A 22,124-nucleotide genomic window follows, 5' to 3' on the forward strand; every position below is an offset into this window, starting at 1 on the left:
TAAAGTACCAAAAAAGAGCCCAAATAGCCAAGGCAATCCTAAGCAAAAAGAACAAAGCTGGAGGCATCACTCTACCGGACTTCAAATTATGCTATAGGGCTACAGTAACCAAAACAGCATGGTACTGGTACAAGAACAGACACATATACCAATGGAGCAGAATAGAGGACCCAGAAATAAGACCACACAGCTACAACTATCTGATCTTCTACAAACCTGACAAAGACAAGCAATGGGGAAAGGAATCCTATTCAATAAAGGTTGCTAGGATAACTGGCTAGCCATATGCAGATGATTGAAACTGAACACCTTCCTTACACTATGTACAAAAATTAACTCAACATGGATTAAAGACTTAAATGTAAAACCTAAAATGATAAAAACCTAGAAAACAACCTAGGCAATACAATTCAGGACATAGACACAGTCAAAGACTTCGTGATGAAGACACCAAAAGCAGTAACAACAACAGCGAAGATTGACAAATGAGGTGTGATTAAGCTAAAGAGCTCCTGCACAGCAAACAAAACTATCAACAGAGTCAACAACTTGCAGAATGAGAGAACATTTTTGCAAACAATGCATCTGGCAAGGGTTTAGTATCCAGCATCTATAAGAAACTTAAGCAAATTTACAAGACAAAAATAACTCTATCAAAAAGTGGACAAAGTACATGAACAGACACTTTTCATATGGCCAATAATCATATGAAAAAAAGCTTAACATCACTGATTATTGGAGAAAGGCAAGTCAAAACCACAATGAGATACCATCTCACACGAGTCAGAATGGTTATTATTAAAAAGTCAAAAAACAAAAATGCTGATGAAGTTGTGGAGAAAAAGGGATGCTTATACACTGTTGAAGGGAGTGTGAATTAGTTCAACCATTGTGGAAGACAGTGTGGCGATTTCCCAGAGACCTAAAGACAGAAATATCACTTGACCCAGCAATCCTATTACTGGGTATATACCCAAATGAATATAATTTTTTCTATTATAAAGACACGTGCATGTTCATTGCAGCACTATTCGCAATAGCAAAGACATGAAATCAACCTAAATGCCCATCAGTGATAGACTAAATTTTTTTTTTTTTTTTTTTTTTTAGAGATGGAGTCTCACTCTGTCGCTCAGGCTGGAGAGCAGTGGCGCGATCTCGGCTCACTGCAAGTGCAAGCTCCGCCTCCCAGGTTCACGCCATTCTCCTGCCTCAGCCTCCCGAGTAGCTGGGACTACAGGTGCCCGCCACTACGCCCGGCTAATTTTTTTGTATTTTTAGTAGAGACAGAGATCCACCGTGTTAGCCAGGATGGTCTCGACCGCCTGACCTTGTGATCTGCCTGTCTCAGCCTCCCAAAGTGTTGGGATTACAGGCTTGAGCCACAGCGGCCGGCCCTAAATTGTTTAAAAAGTGGTACATATATACTCTGGAATACTATGCAGCCATAAAAAAGAAAAAGATTATATCCTTTGCAGGGACATGGATGGAGCTGGAGGCCATTATCCTTAGCAAACTAATGCAAGAACAGAAAATCAAATGCTATATGTTCTCATTTATAAGTGGGAGCTAAATAATGAGAACACATGGACACATTGAGGGGAACAACACACACTAGGGCCTTCTAGAGGATGCAGGGTGGGAGAAGGGAGAGGATCAGGAAAAAACTAATGGGTACTAGGCTTAATACCTGAGTGATCACATAATCTGTACAACAAACCCCCATGACAAAAGCTTACCTATGTAACAAACCTGCATATGTACCCCTGAACTTAAAATAAAAGTTAAAAAATAGAGAAATGAAAGTTTTCTTGAAGGCTTTGTATAAAAATAAATCTCCATCTCTCTTAGATATGAATGGAGAAACGTGAAGCCTTGTTGCTACTGGAAGCCACCTTATCTCAGAACAAGAAATCATTACCAAGATTTCTGGCTGGCTTGCTTGTTTCTCTCTCTCCCTTTCTTCCCATGCCTATGCATGATTTTTCATAGGCCAGATACATTAAAGATGAGTGGAAAATCAGAAAAGCCTCATTATCACAAACTCAAAATTGCAATCATTTCCGTTAAAATTCAACTTAGGACGATGGCACGGTTTCTTTCGTGTACACACACATGCACACGTGCACGCACACACATACACACAGATTTTTATATCTTTTTCAAAAAATAATAAACTTCAAAGAAAGTTTAAAGCTATCCTATAGCATTTTTTTTTTTTTTTTGAGATGGAGTCTCGCTCTGTCGCCCAGGCTGGAGTGTAGTGGCGCAGTCTCAGCTCACTGCAAGCTCCGCCTCCCAAGTTCACGCCATTCTCCTGCCTCAGCTTCCTGTAGCTGGGATTACAGGCACCCACCACCACGCCCGGCTAATTTTTTGTATTTTTAGTAGAGATGGGGTTTCACCGTGTTAGCCAAGATGGTCTCGATCTCCTGACCTCGTGATCTGCCCGCCTCAGCCTCCCAAAGTGCTGGGATTACAGGTGTGAGCCACCGTGCCTGGCCGTTATCCTAAAGAATTTTAACAAAAATGCCCTCGTGTAAGTCCCCTATGTTTTGTCTAACTGCTTTCATATCTTTGATCTCCTCGCCATCTACACCATTAGAATATATGTGACATACCAGGCATGGACTTCCTCATCTCATGGATAATAAAACTAAAGGTCCAGAGAAATATTTTTCCACAAAGTTGCAGAGCTTTTCAGAGACTCAGCTAGGCTGAGTAACCCTGACTTCTTGAATTCAAATTGGATTCTATGGCTGCCAATAATAGAACTGAAGAAAGATATTTTAAAACAGCTTCACACGCAATCTGTGATTCAAATGTGCAACTCAGAAAGAGAAATCTGGATTTATATTCCAGCTTTATTTAGTCCTAGTTCTACCACTAACTTGCTTATGTGACCCTGAGCAAGTCACTGAAATTTCTGGGTTTCAATTTCTGTACATAAAAGCGAAACAGTATCTTCAGGTAGGTTTCCTGTTCTTAAACCTGTGGTAGGCACTGCTAATTGATCAGCTGGTCTGAGATTCAACTACAGAATCCTCAGTGTAGTTCTCAAGGCAGCAACCAAGAGTCATTCTGAGTTGGTACTTCAGGTATAACTCATTTACATTTCCTAGGATGGATCTTTGCTATTTAATTTAGTCCACAGATCAGCCGCTTTGGCATCTCTGGAAGTTTGTTAAAAATGCAAAATCTCAAGCCTTACCCTAGACCTACTGAATAAGAATCTGCATTTTCATAAGATCCCTAGGTCGTTTTTATGCATGTTAAAGATGAACAAGCACTGGGCTAGATAATATCTTAGATCGCTTAAAGTTATAAAAGTCAATGACTATAGGGTTTATAAAACAGGTGTTACGGGGAGGAATTTTTCAAGAACCTTGGATAGCTCTCCAAGTCTGCTAAATGGTCTTCATCTATTTGGTAAAGGGTAGAAGAGTTAATCAGTAATGTTTCGTGTGTGTGTGTGTGTGCTCCCCTTTCAGAATGCTAAATCAATCTCAACCAAGGTACTGACTAAATCCTCAGGGGAGTCTAAGATATAGAGGGAACTATGAATTCACCTCAGCCAGGGATGCCTTGGGCAGCTGCAGTCTGATGGCTTCTGTGTGTTTGGCCAATTACACAGTGAATTACCCCAGTGAGTATTCGTCAAATGCACCATCCGCTCTCACTCCTCAACTCTCTTGTTAGAATTCTTGTTAATTTGACACAGCCTTGTCAAATATCTCTCTCTTTCATTCTAACACCAAATTACCCTTGGCTCTGAGATCTGAAGATGACAGCAGACAGTGAAAGTTGCTAACTTTATAAAACATAAGCTGCAAGTTGAGTTGGGAAATTAAGAAAATTATAAATTTAGAAAGGTAAGAAGGAAGGTCAACCCCAGCTGATAATCTGATGCTTTGCCAAAGAATAAAATCTCAGCTAGATTCTGGGTCAAATATTGAAAACTCTCAAAACAAAGCAAAAAATACCTGGATTCAAATCCCAGGTTTGCCACTAACTAGCTGTGTGAATGAATACGTTACTTTTCTCGGGGCCTCAGCTTTTTCACGTCAGTAAAATTATAGCACATCAGTAAAACTGAGAATATATCACCCAGTGAACCAGCAAGATTTAAAGTTTTGTGAGCGTCGAGTCGTTTTGGAAATTTGCCGAAATTTGTATTATTAGGCAATCAGAAATTCTGATTCAGCAAATTCAGGGATGAGGGACTTTACATTCTTAGATTGTTGATTCTGATGTTACAGTCTAAGAATGACCCTTTCTGTAAAGTGCTGTTATGGGGCAGTAGACAGTAAGAGATAACTCAACCAGAGCACCTGGCCAGCTCCTGGCTTTATGTAAGCTCTTGGTAAACACTAGCTTCTGAAAGACATAATTAGCAGTCCAGATAGTGGAAGTGGCTTGCTTGATTTTACACTGTGGGTAGGAGAAGGGATAGAACCTTTTCTACTGCACCAGAATGGTTTCCTTTGTGCTAGCATTTCTCAGATCAGCTTTGTTGGAATAATGCCAGGGACTGAGGACGGATGCAGGTCAAGCTGTTACGTCCTATCAAGTCAAGGAATGAGAGGCAGTACTGCAGAATGAGCATGCTATACTGGAGGCCTGGAATAGAGTCTAGTGTTTGTTACATAAGTGCTCTGTGACCTTAGACTAGTAACTCCCTCCTCTAGGTATCAGTCTTTTCATTTACGAAATGATAGAATCCTTTAAACTTCTTTCCAAGGTTAAATTACTGTAATTCTACGGTAGACACATATATTCTGGTTGGACTGAGTAGCTCTTTGCGCCCCTCCCCACTACGTTTTTTTGAGATGGAATGTACCTTTTACTGTGTGAATCTTTTCCTCAACATGCATCTGAAGAAAACACCTCCGTCCTCTGAAACTCAGCAGCATGTATTATCTGTACCATAGACTATTCATTCTGATTAACGATTCAAAAAACATCACCACCAAGACAGTGGACTGACTGTGCCGTTAGATTGAGAGAGCCAATGCTACTGAATTTAGAAATAGATCTTAGGAAAATGGGAAAAGTCAGAGTTCTGCCCTTGTGATCACTTTCCTGGTAGATATCAACTTCAAAGTTACCACCTTCCAAATGGCAGCTGCTGTTCCAAGTACTTCCCCTGTGCTTCTTCAAGTGATCCTTAAGACATATTTCCAGGGTGGGACTGTAAGCCCCATTTTACAAATGAGGAAACTGGGGCTCTGAGCGCTTTCCTATCCTCACATAGTGATTAAGGGACAGTCTTGGGGCTTGGATTCTGGGCTTTCTCCAATCCCTAATCGAGTAGGTTTGATTATGTTCAGGACTGCCCGTGCTCTTAACTGTTGGCTTGGTCTCCAAGAGCATTAATTTAATAAATATTTGCTGATCAACACATTGGTGATGTGCCTCCCAAACTTTGTGAGAAAAGTTTCATGTTATACTGCAGCTGGCTGCATCAGGGTAGCAACGTGAAGCTGAAAGGCTCTCACGGGAATGCAGCCCATGTCTGCGGCTTCAGAGACCAACATTCTCCACTAAACAACTGAAGTCAACAATCCTGGATCACAGGCTAAGGAAATCTGAAATCCTCTGTCACATGTGAGGACTCACTATTACAGTGTGCTTTCAATGTGGCAGCTGGGGTTAGCAGGCTTGCCCTCTCATGACTCATAAATGCTTAACCTGAATCATCTTTAGGGAGCCACAGTAGGTACCCTCTGACTCAAGGCAGAATGCCTGCTTTAGTGCTTTGAAACCGATCCAACTTCCAGAAATTTTCTGTAGTAGAAGCTAGCAGAAGTGTTGAGAGGCAAAGAGACAGCTTGTTTATTGCTGAGGGAGATTTCAGGATTATGTCAGGTCCATTTTTATTATGTCTCCCTAGGTGCCCTTTGCCAAAACTAAATAAACATCAAGTAATCCTACAAACCTCTTCTCAGCAGAGGCCATAAGAAGTTCCTAATTTCTATAAGAGCACAAGACTTGCCGGAGGTATTGTACTTGCTTTATTTCGACAAAATAATTGAATATTAATAATAAAATGGTAATAAAAAATAATGCCAACCCTTGATTCCCAAAGCTGTCCATGGAAAACAGTTTCTCTCTCTCTCTCTCTCTCTCTCTCTCTCCCTGCTCTTTCTGCCGTCTCCCTCCCTTACTCCCTTTGTTCTTTCCCTCCTTCCTTCCTTCCTTCCTTTTCTTTCAATAAATAGTCCATAATCTTTCCAGAATTTTCTCAGTGAGAACTACTTTCATGATACCAGAATTTCCTAGGATCTGCTATCGATTTATTGACAGATAAAAAAGAAAAGAAGGAAATAAATTAAATGTTAATAATATATGTAAGTCTCCTACTAACTTTGGGGGCTTTAAAAAGGTAATCTTTGTCTTAAGATTGAAAACTATGGCATATTTTTCCTTAAAGGCTATGTTAATAATCCACTAGAGGTGGGTTTGGCTTCTGGTAGTGATCTAGTAATATGGTAGAAGTATGTTACTGTTGTTGTGTTTCAAATTCTAGAATAAAAATTGAGCACAAAAATAGGCAAAATATTGCTGCATGCTTTGAAAAAACCACACGGCATTACATATAAACTTTTTTGTGATTTATTGTATTTGGTTTAGTGCTGAGCTAGGTATTCTGACAGAATAAATATGTTTATAAAATTTAACTCATTGATGTGATTCTTATGCTTGGAAGAAACCCAATTGAAAGAAAATTAGTCATAGTTAAGTCTTGCACTATTTGCAGGGCAGAAGATGTCCAGGTTCACTGAATCAGGTTCGATTTAGAGAGAAACTGACTGCATTAATAAAATACATGGCAGGAAGATTCAAGGGCTTTGGTCCTGGGAGCCTGTTTCATCAATGACTTCCTAGGTGTCTGTTTTCATTTTCTCATCTATAAAATGGGGATTATATCTACCTTCTGTATATCTAGTGATTATTGAGATAAATGAAAACTATATCAGGACCCATTATTATTATAATCTAATGTGCCCGACTGCTTGGTTATTTATTACTTTACAACTTACAAAATGTATAATTTGCATTCTAATTTATCCAGTGTAAGAAGCATCTTTTTATGGATTTTTAAATTATTATTTGTTATAGATACATAGTAATTATACATATTTATGGTATGTACATGTGATATCTTGATACATACAAGGTGTAATTATCAAATCAGAGAAATCAACCACCTCAAACATGTATCATTTCCTTGTGTCGAGAACATTTTAGGTCTTCTTGCTATTTTGAAATATACAATAAATCTTTATAGATGCATCATTTTTAGGACGGAAATCATGTCCGAAGCACATTAAATTGTTGCTAACACAAGGAATTATTTTATAATATTTCTTTCCATAGACATTTTTCATATTTCCAAAAGGAAACTTATTAAAGAGAATAGGTTTTAAATAACAGTAAGATGTATACTCTATGTAAGTGTCTATAAATTGCACATTAATTACCACTCATTTGTAGTAGAAATAAATGAAAGTAGGTTTAATTGAAAGGAGGTAATGAGACTGATGAAATGCAGGCAAGGAAACAATGAATATCTTAGAGCTATGTAATTTTGAGGTTACTGGATGAGATCTTGATGATCACATCCTTATTTTTTGACAGAAGTTGACATTTCTGATATCACATATATAGCTCCTCAGAGTTGAGACCTGAAGCCTGAGACTCCTGAACCTCTCAGTCTGCTGCACTGAGGTAGATAATTAATTTGTCTTCATGAAGACCCATATCTGCAGAGCCATGAGCAACACTGCTATAGGTACATCCAAGATTGGAAAAAAAAATATCAGAGGTGCCTTTGTCTAAATGTGTCACTGGAATCTTGACTCTCTGGTGACAGCATTGCAAGAAAGCCGGTCAGCATGGGTTTGCCTACACCCAGGGCAGGGCAGTTACTGTGCAGGTTTAACTATTCTTTCTTTTTGTTTATTTTTACTTTCCTTCCTCCTTTACTTACATCCTCTTTTTCTCTTCCTTGTCTTTTTTCCTTTCTTTCTTTGTTTCTCCCTCTCATTTATTCATTCATTCTTTCTTTCTTTTTTGACATAGAGTCTCTGTCGCCCAGGCTGGAGTGCAGTGGTGCAATCTTGGCTCAGTGAAAACCACCTCCATCTCCCAGGTTGAAGCGATTCTCCTGCCTCTGCCTCCTGAGTAGCTGGGATTAACAGGTGCCTGCCATTATGCCTGGCTAATTTTTGTACTTTTAGCAGAGACAGGGTTTCACCATGTTGTCCAGGCTAGTCTTGAACTCCTAACTTCAGGTGATCCACCTGCCTCGGCCTCCCAAACTGCTGAGATTACAAGTGTGAGCCCTTTCATTCTTACTTGACAGCAATAATCATTAGAAATCACTAGAAACGTTTAATGTGATATTTACATGGGGTCGTAATTATCTTGTGTTATTCCAGTTAAAGGCTATATAAATTGGAAAAAGTAGAAATTTTATTTGTGTGTGATTTGTATGTGTGTGGCAGGTGAGTGTGTGTGTGTGCATGACAGAGAGAGAAAACAGCAACGTAATGAAAAGATCATACTGGCAAGTCAGGCGAGAATATGCACACAGACACACACTCACACACTTATGTATTTTAAAAGTGATATATACTAGTTGTAACAATTACTTAATGAGAACAGTGTATGTTATTTGGGTGATGGATAGCCCAAAAGCCCTGGCTCGACCATTATTAAATTTATGCATGTAGCAAAATTGCATCTGTGCCCCATAAATTTATACAAATGAAACAAAAACAAAAACAAACACTTTAGAAAGATATAAACAGAAAAGCAGAAGTGCCCCTACCATCCCACCCCACTCTCCAAATGTAACCACTGGGGAAAAAGTTCTAAAATAAGTAAATGATGCTTGTGTTACTCGTTTTACTTCTGGAAAAATATAAAGCTGATCATTCTTGCACTAACAATAACTCATCGTTCAAGATGCATTAAATGCAGAACATGAAACAATAAATTAGCTATTTTAAAAGTCTCAGAAAAATTTACAAGACGATATGCTTAACCTAGCATTCCAAGAGGAATTTAGCTATTCCAGAAAACATACAGAGTATAATAGAATAAGTACATGGACAATTTAAAAATTAAAAGCTTGTCATAGCATGAATGAGAGCTTGGGGAAAAATATCTGAAATACACATATTAATAAATGTTAATATTTTATTATACCTAGAACTCTTGAAACTGAAAACAAAAAAGCCCTTAATACAAATGGGTAAGAATAAGAATAGGCAATTCACAGGGAAGCCAATTCAAACTGCATATGAATATATGAAAAAATGCTCAATATTTTAAGAAATATGATAAATACAAGTTAAAATAACAAGATTATACCCATTATAAACTGCAAAGAGCAATAAACAATCAGTGCTGCTGAAGGGAAAGTGAGAAAGAGGGTCTTATAGATGCATAAATCGTTATTATATATATATATATATGAAAACTGTTGCAAAGTACTGCTGGTGTTTTTTTCTCAGGAAGATTGGGATTCAGAGAGTTTTACTTTCTTATATTTTTAACTATTATGTAAATGAAAATAACCATGTGCTTTAAAAATGTAATTAGAAAGAAAAAAATATGGTCACTGTAAAAGGAAAAGATTTATCTGGTAAGATTGGTGAGAGAGAGAAAATATATATAGAAAATAAATATTTTTGCAAGGTTAAGAATACTATCATTCTTTTATAGACTCTGAATTTTCTGCCATGTTTTATCTAATCCATGTTTATTAAAACATTTATACATTATTTTTTGCCTTTTATGTATTTCTTCCTATTTTTAGAAAAATATTTCAATCTTTGACTTATCTAAAATTTAATTTGGAGAAAGGGGTAGCTTAGATATATGGTATTATATTTAAATGCTCCCAAATCATTGCTCACTGTTTATTGAATAATTCATAGATTTCCAATGACATGAAATTATACTTTTATTAAGAACTTAAATTTGTTATGCTCTAAGTTAATTTGTTTCCTTTACATAGAGAACATTGGGCCAGTGCTATATTGCATTCACTGCTGTGATTTTATCAGTCACTTAAACTTCTAGTACAAAAATTCTTCTCTAAAATTTTTCACTTTCTGGATTCCTCCCATACATACTTTTCTTTCAAATAAACTTTAGAGTTATTGGGTCAAATTTCTAAAATAAACCACCAAAGAAATAAAATCAAAAATAAAACCCACTGGTTTCCAATGACATTACACAAAGTTCATAGAATACTTTAGAAAAAACTGATCTCTTATAAATTTTACCTTTAAAAAATACTTTAAAAAAAACAAAGTTTTCTTTTATTGAAATCTTATTACTGCGAAAAGGGCTCTTTTCTTCCCTTCCATTATATTTTTGTTATTGTTTATATATTCTCTATATAGGAAAAAAGCTGTGAGAACTTCCCAAACTTCTCATATTGTTTCCCAGTTCATTCCCTTAAATTTTGTTTGAATAAATTGTTGTTGTTCTTGTTTAAGAGTAAAATTATTTCTTATCCTTTTCCAATATTCCTTACTTTCCCTAATGTAATTTTATTAGCTGTTTTTTTTTTTAAATAAACAATAGTGGTGATGGTGGGCATCCATTTCTTGTTCTAGCCTGAACAGTTCCATCCTAAGCCAAGAGGCGAGAGTCAGAGTTTTTCATAAGACAGGTAGACAAAGAGAAATAAAGAGAGAGACCTAGGCAAAGAAGCATTCTTCACTTTCTAATTTCCTAAGAGATTTTAAATTTATAACCAAGAATGAATATTAAATTTTTGTTAATTTTTCTTAATGTCCTTTTCGGTATCTATGGAAACGGTACAATATAAATATATATATTTTTTATATATTTATTTTTATATATATATATATATAAAGTTTTTCACCCTTTCAACTCATCTATATGGAAAATATTATTACCCTTATAATTTGAAATAGCACTCTGTGGTTATGATGTAGTTTGCTTTCTGTATTTTCTGTATTTCAGTTGAAAAGTTAATTTCAAAAAATTTTCCCCACTAATGTTCACCAGTGAAGTGGGTCCATTGTTTCCTTCACATACTTCTGTTTTTGAAATACAGTTTGGTACCTTATTTATGTTATGTGACCATCTAAATCATTTGGAAGTTTTTCCTTCTCTTTGCTATTATTTACAAGAGTTTAAACACTACTAGAGGTATTTGAATTTTCATGTCTGATAGAATTCATTGTTGAAATCTTAGGGGCTAGATGCTCTTTTTGAGTGGGAGTTATATTTTTCTGTCAATTTTGTTAAGTTCATCTTAGTTAATTGGTCTATTTTTCTTTTCTATTTCATCTAGGCTAATTTTTTTCTAACTCATATTTTCTAAGGATGTCATGAATTATATATTCCCATTTTCTAAGATCTTTGCATAGTTTTCTTTTAATTTCCCCTTAATGTTTAATTATTATGCTTTTAAAAATTACTGCCTTGGTATATTCATATTGTCTTCCTCTTTGTTTCCTTAATAGCCTTTTCCTTTATCGATTATGTCTTTATTTTACTTGTGGGTTATTTTATTCTGTTTTTCTAATTTGTTAATTTATAATTGATCTTGATTATTCCTTCTGCTTTATTTAGGTATTTTGTTGCTGAACTTTTTCTAACTTCTTAAATTGTATGTTTAATTCAGTTTTTAAAATTACTTGCCAGAAAGATGTTTTAAGCTATGGCCATCTCACTGTTAACTAATTTAACCACACAACTGAGGATTAATTATGTAGTATTTAAAATTAATATTATTTTCTAAATGTTCTTCAATTTAATTTTTATTGTATGTTTGACACATGACTTGTACATAAAAGAGTTTATACAAATAGTAAAATTTATAATTACACCACTTAAACGTTTCTGTCATCTCCTCCTTTGATTTCCTATCACTTCAATTTATTTGGGTGCTATTTTGATTTGAATTATATGATTTATAATGATTATATCTTTATTTGGGATAGTAATTATGATTATTAAAACTATCTCTTGGTTGTGATACTTTTAAGTTCATCTTTATGTGGCAATAATGATCAATTCTCAGCTTTCTTCAGATTTGTAATTGCCTCATTTCTTTTTTTCCCATGACTTTATTTAGAACATTTTCTAATAACTTTAAAAATATCTCTATTAAAAAGCATTTTGTTGGGTTGGTTGCTAGATTCAATCTGAGAATCTTATTCTTCCCATAGATGAGTTGATATATGCTCTACACAGAGAAACTTGGCCTTAATTTTGTCATCTGAATTTATGCTCTAAATTAGCTTTCCAGTCATTCTTATCTCTATTTCTGACATCAAGATTTAGCTACATCATCTGTATCTTTCTTCGTTTCCTTCAGGTTACGAAGGGTTTTTGTAAGATTTATTATCAGTTTTTACATCTTCTACTATAATGGTCCTCAGGCTGTCATGCTGTAGTGTATACCACAAAAACCTGGGGCATAGAAAAATGTAGATTACTAAGCTTTCCCCACTAAAGATTTTGATCTATACTGTTTCAGGTAGAATCTACTTTTAAGCAGATGTCCCAAGTGACTCTCATGTTGGCAATCTATGATAGATCCCTTGAGAAACACTGTCATAATGGTGATCTATGTTATCTATGCTAATTTTATTATTTAACTTCTGGATTCATAAACTCTAAAAAGAGTAAATACTAAGTTCTTGTCACAAATTGGCAAACAAACATCTCTCTCCTCAAAAATACCACTGCATAATTTTAATTTACATTATAAGATTATTTTCCTGTTTCACTGTTTTACACATATTTAGTGTCTAGCTTTTTAAAACATTTCAATTCTGTTTTATTTGGAAACCTTAATTCCTGGGCATGAATAGCTTTAGTTCTACATGTTATCTTTAGTTCTAAATGCCAGCACACCGGTCTTTCCTGTTCCAAAGTTCCTAACTTTGACTACCTTTTACCGGAGGCTAGATTGTTATATTACAATATTCTTTCCCACAAATAAGGACTCATGGATGCTATTCCTTAATACCTTGCAAATTGAGGATAAAGCATCTTTCATTTGTCATTATGTGTCAATAGTAATAACTTAGGTTATACTTTCTCCCTCTCAGAAACTTATAAGAAATTTTCCATTGTCTAACAATATTTAACATTGCTGTGGAGTATATTGAAACCTAACTTTTTTTTCTCCCTTGTATGTCATTCACTTTTTCTTACTGGAAGTTTAGTAATTTCAGAGGAATATAATAAGTAGTTAAATAGGCTGTATAATTTTTAACCTTGGAACCCATTACATCCTTTTAAACTTGTTATACATACCTGTAAATAAATAAATTAATGTGATTATTAATTAATTTCAAATGGTGCTAATAGGTACAGCAAAACTTTTCCAGGGAACAACCTGGTAATTAGTGGGATTAATTACTTTCATTACATATATGTACAAATACAGAATATACAGCATAGTAGTTAAGTATGTAGCTTCCGTAGTCATATTTTCTGTTCAACCACTGCTTAGTTATCTAACATTAAGAAAGTTAATCGTGTTCTCCGGGTCTTAGCTCACTACTCATAAGAATATAATGATAACAATATGGGGTAAAAATAAAGACTGATGTAGTACATGTAAATTGTCTAAGCACATAGTAGGTATTCAAGAAAGGTTTATTATGTTATTATCATTATTATTTTAAGATAGAGTCTCCCTCTTTCACCCAGGCTGGAGAGCAATGGTGCAATCTTGGCCCACTGCAACCTCCACCTTCAAGGCTCAAACAATTCTCCTGTCTCTGTCTCCCTTGTAGCTGGTACTACAGGCATGTGCCACCATACCCAGAAAATTTTTGTACTTTTTCTAGAGACGGTATTTTACTATGTTGCCCAGGCTGGTCTTGAACTCCTGGGATCAAGTGATCTGCCTGCCTCAGTCTCCCAAAGTGCTGGGATCACAGGTGTGAATCACTGTGCCCGGTGAAGAAGTGTTTATTATTATCAGCATTTTTATAATAAGATTCTGACATTAGACTTAAATGTTTTTTTCTATTCCATTTTTTCCATTCTTTACTAACATTAAGGTTCTGCACGGTTAATCCACAGTACCTGTTCTGTATATTTATTATGCTTCCTCTAAGAGATTTTTATCTATACAACTGTTTCCTCTGCATTTTGCATTTGGCATGATTTACTACAGCCTGCCTTGATTTTTTGGCCAAATTGATTATCTTTCTTACTGTTTTAGATTGATTTGTTAGTTTCTATAAGGATTGCTTTGCCTTCATTTTTCCTCTTTTAATCTCTTCTTGTTTATTATTTTATTTTTGATTTTTGGTTTCACATATTCTTTCAATTTTGGTGAGAAAATACGTTGTTACAGGAAGTTTTAATTTATCTTGAAATATACTTTTTAAGTACTTTTAAATACATTTTTAGTATCTTGAAATATACTTTTTTTTTTTTTTTCGAGACAGAGTCTTGCTCTGTCTTCCAGGCTGGAGTGTAGTGGTGCAATCTCAGCTCACTGCAACCTCCACCTCCTGGGTTCAAGCATTCTCCTGCCTCAGCCTCCCTAGTAGCTGGGATTATAGGCACCTGCCACCACACCCAGCTAATTTTTTGTATTTTTAGCAGAGACAGGGTTTCACCATGTTGGCCAGGCTGGTCTAGAACTCCTGACCTCAAGTGATCCACCCGCTTCAGCCTCCCAAAGTGCTGGGATTACAGGCGTGAGCCACCGCGCCCAGCCAAAATACACTTTTTTTTAAAAATATAAGAGTCATGGCCGGGTGCGGTGGCTCACGCCTGTAATCCCAGCACTTTGGGAGGCCGAGGCAGGCAGATCACGAGGTCAGGAGATCGAGACCATCCTGGCTAACACGGTGAAACCCCGTCTCTACTAAAAATACAAAAAATTAGCTGGGCGTGGTGGCGGGCGCCTGTATTCCCAGCTACTCGGGAGGCTGAGGCAGGAGAATGGCGTGAACCCGGGAGGTGGAGCTTGCAGTGAGCCGAGATCATGCCACTGCACTCTGGCCTGGGCAAAAGAGCAAGACTCCGTCTCAAAAAAAAAAAAAAAAAAAAAAAATGTATATATAAGAGTCATTATCTGTCTTTGCAGGTTGAGGTCTTCTCCTTGCCTTCCCCATGTGGTAGTTTTCTCGCATAGCTGTCACGCTGTTTCTTTGTTCAGATGCTTCATCTTGATGGAGACATTGCTACTGGGTTTTCCCATATGTTCACTTATAATTTAGGTAGATTTCTTTCGATTCTGCTTGCACTAATTACTGGACCTGCTTATGCATCTCTGCATCTTTGCAGAGCCTCAGTTTGAGCTGGGTGTTGATAGTTTTTATTTTATTTTTCTATTGCCATTTTATTATTGATGGCTTTTGGAAAGAGAGGATAGAGACTACACACGGGATTTTAGATTCTTCTCTCTCTCGTCTTCTCCAGCACTTATCACAATTGGACCAAGTTAAACATGTTTTCTGTTTCTTCCTCATTTGTGGGAGTGCAAGGTAATTGTGTGCGTATACACTGTGTGTATGTGTTTGTATGTATGTGTGTGTACTACCACACTCTCAGATGGCTATTAGATATGTAAACTATCATAGAACCTTTCTAGTGAACAACCTAACAATATATATCACCACTTTAGAGTCATATAACTTTGAACCTAGCAAATCCATTTTAAGAAATATATCAGGAACAATGGTGTGTAAACCTGTCAGCAATGTGATGTTTATTTCATAGTTGTTTATAATGGAAAATCACTTAGAAACAATGCAAACATCAAACAATAGGTGCTCATTGAATATATGTTAAATAAATTATGGCACACATATTCAATTACATATCTTATAGCAATTAGAAATGGTGTATACTTATACTAAAAGACATGAAAGGGTAAGTAGGAAATAACTGTATACAGAAGAGTAGAATATGATTTTTATATAAAATGTCATTAAATGTGAATAGAAGGCATGGTCGATAATGATTATGTCTGTGTGGGAGTGTGCAGGTGATTTTCACTATCTTTTGTGTAATTTTAGGAATGACCATGAATTTGTTTTGTAATCAGAAAAAAAGTTATACAACTAAATAAAATCTGAGAAAGACACACAATCCCTGCCACCATCTCCAGAATAATTACAACTATTATTTGAATGTCCTTTGCCTGGTACTACACAAGGCCGTTGGTATAATTATCTCACTTATTCTTCTCAGCAGTTCTACAAGACAGAAATTAGTATTTTTAGTTTTCAGTTGAGGAATTAAAGCTTGGAAAGTTTAAACATGTCTAATGTCACACAGCTTATAAATGACAATGCTTGAATATGAACCCAGTTCATATAACTATAAAATCCACTAATCTTCCCAGTACCTTTTGCAATTGTGACATATATCTTGATGCTCTTACAGGTTGCAAGTTTCCTAGAAAGCTCGTTATTTGAACTTTCAAATACTAGACCTTATTTCATAGTGTGAACTTAAAAGAGGACTCAAAGGACAGCATAAAGACATACTCAACATAGAAAAGTATAAAAACAAAAGACATTAGACTTCATATTTCAATGTATAAAATTCATTTTTCATTGAACATTTTTGTTAATATGATACTTTATGAGATAGAGGAAGAGGTCTTAACAAATTAGTGTTCAAATCATGGGATAAGAGAGTATTAACTCTTCCAAACCATCAACTGCACAATTTAATACACCAATGAGCAAATTTTCAAAAATATCCTCATCATTTGAGGATATCCTGAATTTTCATGTGGTTTTACTCAGTCTTTACAATAATCATGTAATGTGTTTGATTTTGGTTTTCAGAAATACAGCCTTCTTCAATCATTTTCATCATAAATCCAACTTTCATACATGTTTTCTTCTACATAATTAACAATTGACCCAGAATAATACCCAATCAAATCAGTCTACTTTAATTTCAACAAGCGTAACTAAAGTTAAAAAATAAGGACAGCAGCAACAACATAAATGAGATAGTCTGAGAGCACAGACATAGTAGGTGATGGAATGTTTAGGGGATTGGAACAAAAAAGAGTGATTAACAAAATTTCAAACATCTCTTCCATAATTTAATTATTACTATTTACTAGACTTTGTTACTATATAACACAAGTAATGAAGTCAAAAAGTGACAAAATACCAGCACAAAGGAGCAATTCAGTAGCTTATCCATTCTGTCCCCTACCCCAATGGCAACAACATGATGTATTAAAGATTCTGGAGTCAAAGCCACAAAATTAAGGGATAGCCTGATACTTAGAAAATATAACAATGGAAGCACTTCTGGCATCAAGTCCTCATAGAAAAGATTCACAAATATCCAATATCATTTGCTAAACACTGGAGTTGAACAAGTAGTAGATGATAGGGTGGAATGGTGACAATTATCATTTTCCTCCTCCAATTTGGAGGACAATATGAATGACAATTTGCCAATTAAGATCACCAACACATGAGGATTCAGAAACTATGAGTCAAAAACAGGCTTTCTTTAGAGTTCATTTAAGTCAAGAGTTTTGGTAAACAACAATGTCAATTATTGTCAATTATGATGAGCCTGCCAATAAAATACCTATCTGTAAAATAAGTAACAAGAAATCAACAAGGACTTGATGCAAGCATAACATTCTTAGACACAAGTTAGTAATGTAGACAAATTTCTGAATCCTCAGCCAACCAACAAAAGAAATGTTTTAATTCACCTATTCAATCCAAAGAGTCTGAAAAAAGCAAACACAACAACAAAACTAAGAAATAATGACACTCTTGTCCTCTCAGTACAAATGAAAAGGATTCTCAAAATACGATCCATTTAATTTCTTTCCCTAACACAACAATAATTCCTGAGCGAAACGCTGAAGCTTAGGTTCACCAAAACTATACTGAGAAAGCAAACCTAGGAAAGTCCCAGTAAGGTCTCCTGAAAAAGTTTTAACTTATCCCCAAGACTCTGTGGATACATGTTCATAGGTTATCTGCAAAGACCCCACACATTTTTTAAGGGAACAGCTAAACAAATTGGCCCCAACAGAAATACAAATAAATGGATTAAAAACTGGCTATCTAACCGTATACAGAGAGAAATCGTAATTGGTAGTCCGTCTAGTTGGGGAGAGGTTTCCAGTAGGGTCCCACAAGGATCGATATTGGGTCCCATTTTGTTTAATATCTTTATAAAAAATCTGGAAGACAAAGTAGAGAATGTGCTAATTAAGTCGATTGATGCTACTAGATTAGGCCTGATGGTTAAAGTAAATTGGATATAGATAAATGCTACTGGCCTTTAGAAATCCTTTAGATAAAGGCTAACAGAGAATGGGAATTTGAGTAAGTTTTTAAAAAATGTTTTGTTTTAAAAGCATCAAATTCCAAGCAGTAGAAATAAATTGATTGAAAATATCTTAATGGATTTACATTAGAAAAGATTACACACAATGGATAAAGACAACACAAAGAGTCACAGCACCCATGAATGCAGAATAAAGAACACCCTTAAATGGAGATCTCTGTGGTGCAGTTTTAGTTAGAAAACTGTTGGCTGCAGGTGCATTTGATATGTGCAAGTACCATGGTGGTAAAAAGGCAAGAATAACTTGATTCTCAAATATGCATGTTCTTAGTATTTGGCAGAAAAATAAACAAGGAAACAATATAAAGCTTAAAAGAAAAATAAGGGGAGTTGAAACTTGAAGCTATAGGCAAGAACAGTGAGTGAAATCAATCGAAAGCAAATTCCATTAGGAGACACACACACACACACACACACACACACACACAAACTAGAAGAATGCAAGGGAAAATTGGAAAGACTCTCCTAGCATTAGAATAAAGATCATGTTTAAACTACTCAAAAGGACACTTGGGAAAAATATTCCATAGACCTCATGTTGGTTTAAAGTTTATTTTTAAAATCTTGGTACTTTACTACTTAACTTGTCACATGAAGACAACGGTGAAAGTGACACTTGCTTATAAACTTTCATGTGCAGGTAGCTGGGATTTTTCAGGTGAAATCAACTGAGTTGGAATACATAAACTAACATGGAATTAGCTTTTCAGTTTTTGTTTGTTTTTTATGTTTTTTTTTTTTTAATTTGCCAGCACACTTGTATGTACACTGGAGAAGGACAGAAAAATCCAGATCATAACTTTTAAAAGCTTGCTATGTGACCTTGGCTATTTCACCTCCTTTAGGCACATAGGCTTTTACATCAGTGAAATGACAGGATGGGAATTATTTTAAGAGCTGCAAATTCACTTATTAAAACAAAAAGTTAAGAAAAGCTAATACAAAAAAGAGGCTGAAAAAAATGCGGTAGCATCTGCTGAATCAACACTGGGCTCCCACCTGGGCAGGCTTCCCGTTTTCAACCCTCCCTGGTGAAAAATTTAATCCTACTCCTGATTTTCCCAGAGCAGCCAACAATGCTTAGCTGATTATAAGGGCCTGATCTTGGAAAAAAAATAACTATAGAATTACAGTTGAAAAGAAGGGACATTCTTGATAAGAAATGGAGTGGTATTATTCATGATGCTGGCACAAAAGACAGCACCGCATAATCAGGAGCAATATGGACCTCCTCTAACCTTTCATGCCGGGTGAACAAAGAAACAGTGGGAGTCTGGAAAGTTTGATGGTCAGCGTTTTGTTTTAATCTAATCAAAATGGGTTGTAGGTTTTCTGCTATAAGAAATAATTAATAAAGTTTGATGCAGTTGATTTGCTATAGATTTTACAGCTAATACCCTTTGAAAAATGATTTTCTTCATTTGACTTTAAAACTTCTAACATAAAATATTCCTGTCTAAACAATACACTGCTTTAGGGATGCTACTGCATTCCACATGGTAGAGCATGTAGAAAACACACGCTAGTATCACCAATAAGTATGGGGACTGCAAATTTTATTTTAAAAAGTGACAATGCCTACCACTTATTATATTTTTATATTTTATTAATATTTATCACTTACTGAGTGCTTACCATGTATTGAGGACTATATTACCCTATTTCCACATTATCACAATTATGTTCATGAATAACTTTACAAGAGAGGAATTAACCCTGTTTCACAGATGAGAAAACTAAAGGGCCAGAGAGGCTAAATTTTTTGTCTACTGTCACACAATTGTTAAATGGGAAGGTAAATACTGAACTTGAAAGACTCTAAAATATTTGTTCAGAACCATTGTTCTAAATCATGACTTATGATGTCTTGATTCTTACACATGCTGCTCAAAGAAAATGGAGAAACAACTTTGCTAAAGAATATTTAGACGACAAGGATATTATTTTTTCAGTACCTCAGTTTCTCATGTTTGAAAACATGAAGTTACCGGGAAGCTATCCTGAGCACTTCCAAACGTGTAGCAGCAACCTGGGCCTCTACATACTAGATACCAGTAGGAAACCTCATCCCTTAGTTTTTACAATGAAAGATGTCTCCAGACAATGCCTAATGTCCTCTGGGAGAAGAAAATGCCTCTGTTTTGAGAACCATTGAAAAATACTAAATAATCTCTGGTATCTTTTTTGTTCTCTCATTATTCCATCATTTGAACTGTAGGGTCTACCTTCAGCCAAGAGGATAGGCTTTTCACCGCTATGGGGTAACTGCCTAGTGAACTTTTCTCTATTTCCATTTTAGAACTATCTGAAGCTCTGCAGGTTCAGTTTGTATAAAACCTCCTCTCTCTAGGTCTTAACTTTATCATTTAAATGCAAATTGGTATAAAAAATAGGGTAGATGAAAGTGAAGAGATCAGATGTTATCTTATTAAGTCAGCCTTGCATTATGCAATTGATTTAGACTCATTTTGAAGTCCTATGAGATAGCATTATTTATTTGTTTGTTTGTTTATTTATTTATTTATTCTCTTTTCGTCTCTAAGACTACTATGTCAGAAAAATCAGAAAATAGGTTTAGAAAATACTCTTTCATTTGACAGCCTGCGAGAACCATAATGGTAAATTGGAATCTATTGGCAGATTCCAATAAGTAAAACCTTGGGTGTGCGAAAGAATTTGACAATTTCCTAGACCCTTATGGTTTTTTGGTTTCCAAGGGCCATACTTAAAATTTGCATTGTTGCAAATATCATCTTCTAAGCAAGAAGTGCCTTGGATTAGAGAAGAGTCTAAAACCAAATATTAGACCTATGGATATGTGAAAAACATTACTGAGTTAGAAGCTTCCATATGGTTTGCTCCAAATACAACTCAATGGCAGAGATTATTTATGCTTTGCTATCCTTGGAATTAATTTGAAGTTAGAAATACCAAAACATCAAGGAAATAATCAGCTTTTGTTATAATTAATAATTCCAAATGGTTTAAGAGGATTGATTAATGTTTTCCTAGTCCCATGATGATGAACTAATTTATTGGTCCAATATTAGACACTACTTTATAAACAGTATTTAGGGCAGATATGAAAATAAGACTTTTCTTTGGCTATTGCTAAAGGTCTAAATGTGGCCTCTGGGAAAATACATATACAAGTATTATGTTAGTGCAGAAAGTGCTATAACAGGAAGCCAGGTGAAGTTTAATATTGAGAGTAAAGAGAGCTGGCTGTTCTGGGACTACCATCAAAAACCTTAAAGTGGTGATTCTCAAATTTGGATGCAGATTAGAATAACCTGGGGAACTTTTAAAAATTATGTTGCCCATGCTTTCTCCAAGAAAATCAAATCAGATTTCCCGGGGAAGGGAACAAGGCTTCAGTATTTTTTTTAATCTGTGCAGGTCATTCCATTGGCACCCATGATTGAAAACTACTGACTTAACAAATAAACAGGGTTTATAGTTTTGTGGGAATTCTTTGACCATGTCTGACTTAAGCAAGATGGTGGCCTCATATAGTCAAATGCTGCAATGATAAGTGGTATATGTGCAAGGCATTTTCATTTAAGGAGAAAATTATTTGTCTTTTCCCCCTTACTCTTACATTCTTCTGATTGCTTCAAAGAAAAAGTCTCAGTTTGTTGCTTGGTAGGTCTGTAACACATCTCTATACTTGCTTATCTTTCCTTTAAGTCAAAGAGAATGCAGATTTCAGGGCCAGAGACTTCATCTACTATAAACTAGAACTTAAT

General features: G+C 35.4%; 1 protein-coding gene across 3 annotated transcripts in view; it reads right to left on the reverse strand.

Annotated features, from left to right (window-relative positions):
* GABRB2 (gamma-aminobutyric acid type A receptor subunit beta2) overlaps window positions 1-22,124 on the reverse strand; it is a 260,477-nt gene that overhangs the window by 19,623 nt on the left and 218,730 nt on the right. For 2 of the 3 annotated variants that reach the window (XM_032158545.2, XM_032158546.2), the window contains exon 10: window positions 18,095-18,208. The exons of the other annotated variant lie outside the window; for it this stretch is intronic. In XM_032158545.2, coding sequence (XP_032014436.1) covers window positions 18,095-18,208 — 114 coding nt within the window. The remainder of the gene's footprint in view (window positions 1-18,094; window positions 18,209-22,124) is intronic. 3 annotated transcript variants of the gene reach the window in all.

The sequence above is a fragment of the Hylobates moloch genome, unplaced genomic scaffold (genome assembly GCF_009828535.3).
Source record: "Hylobates moloch isolate HMO894 unplaced genomic scaffold, HMol_V3 SCAFFOLD_6, whole genome shotgun sequence".
NCBI lineage: Eukaryota > Metazoa > Chordata > Mammalia > Primates > Hylobatidae > Hylobates > Hylobates moloch.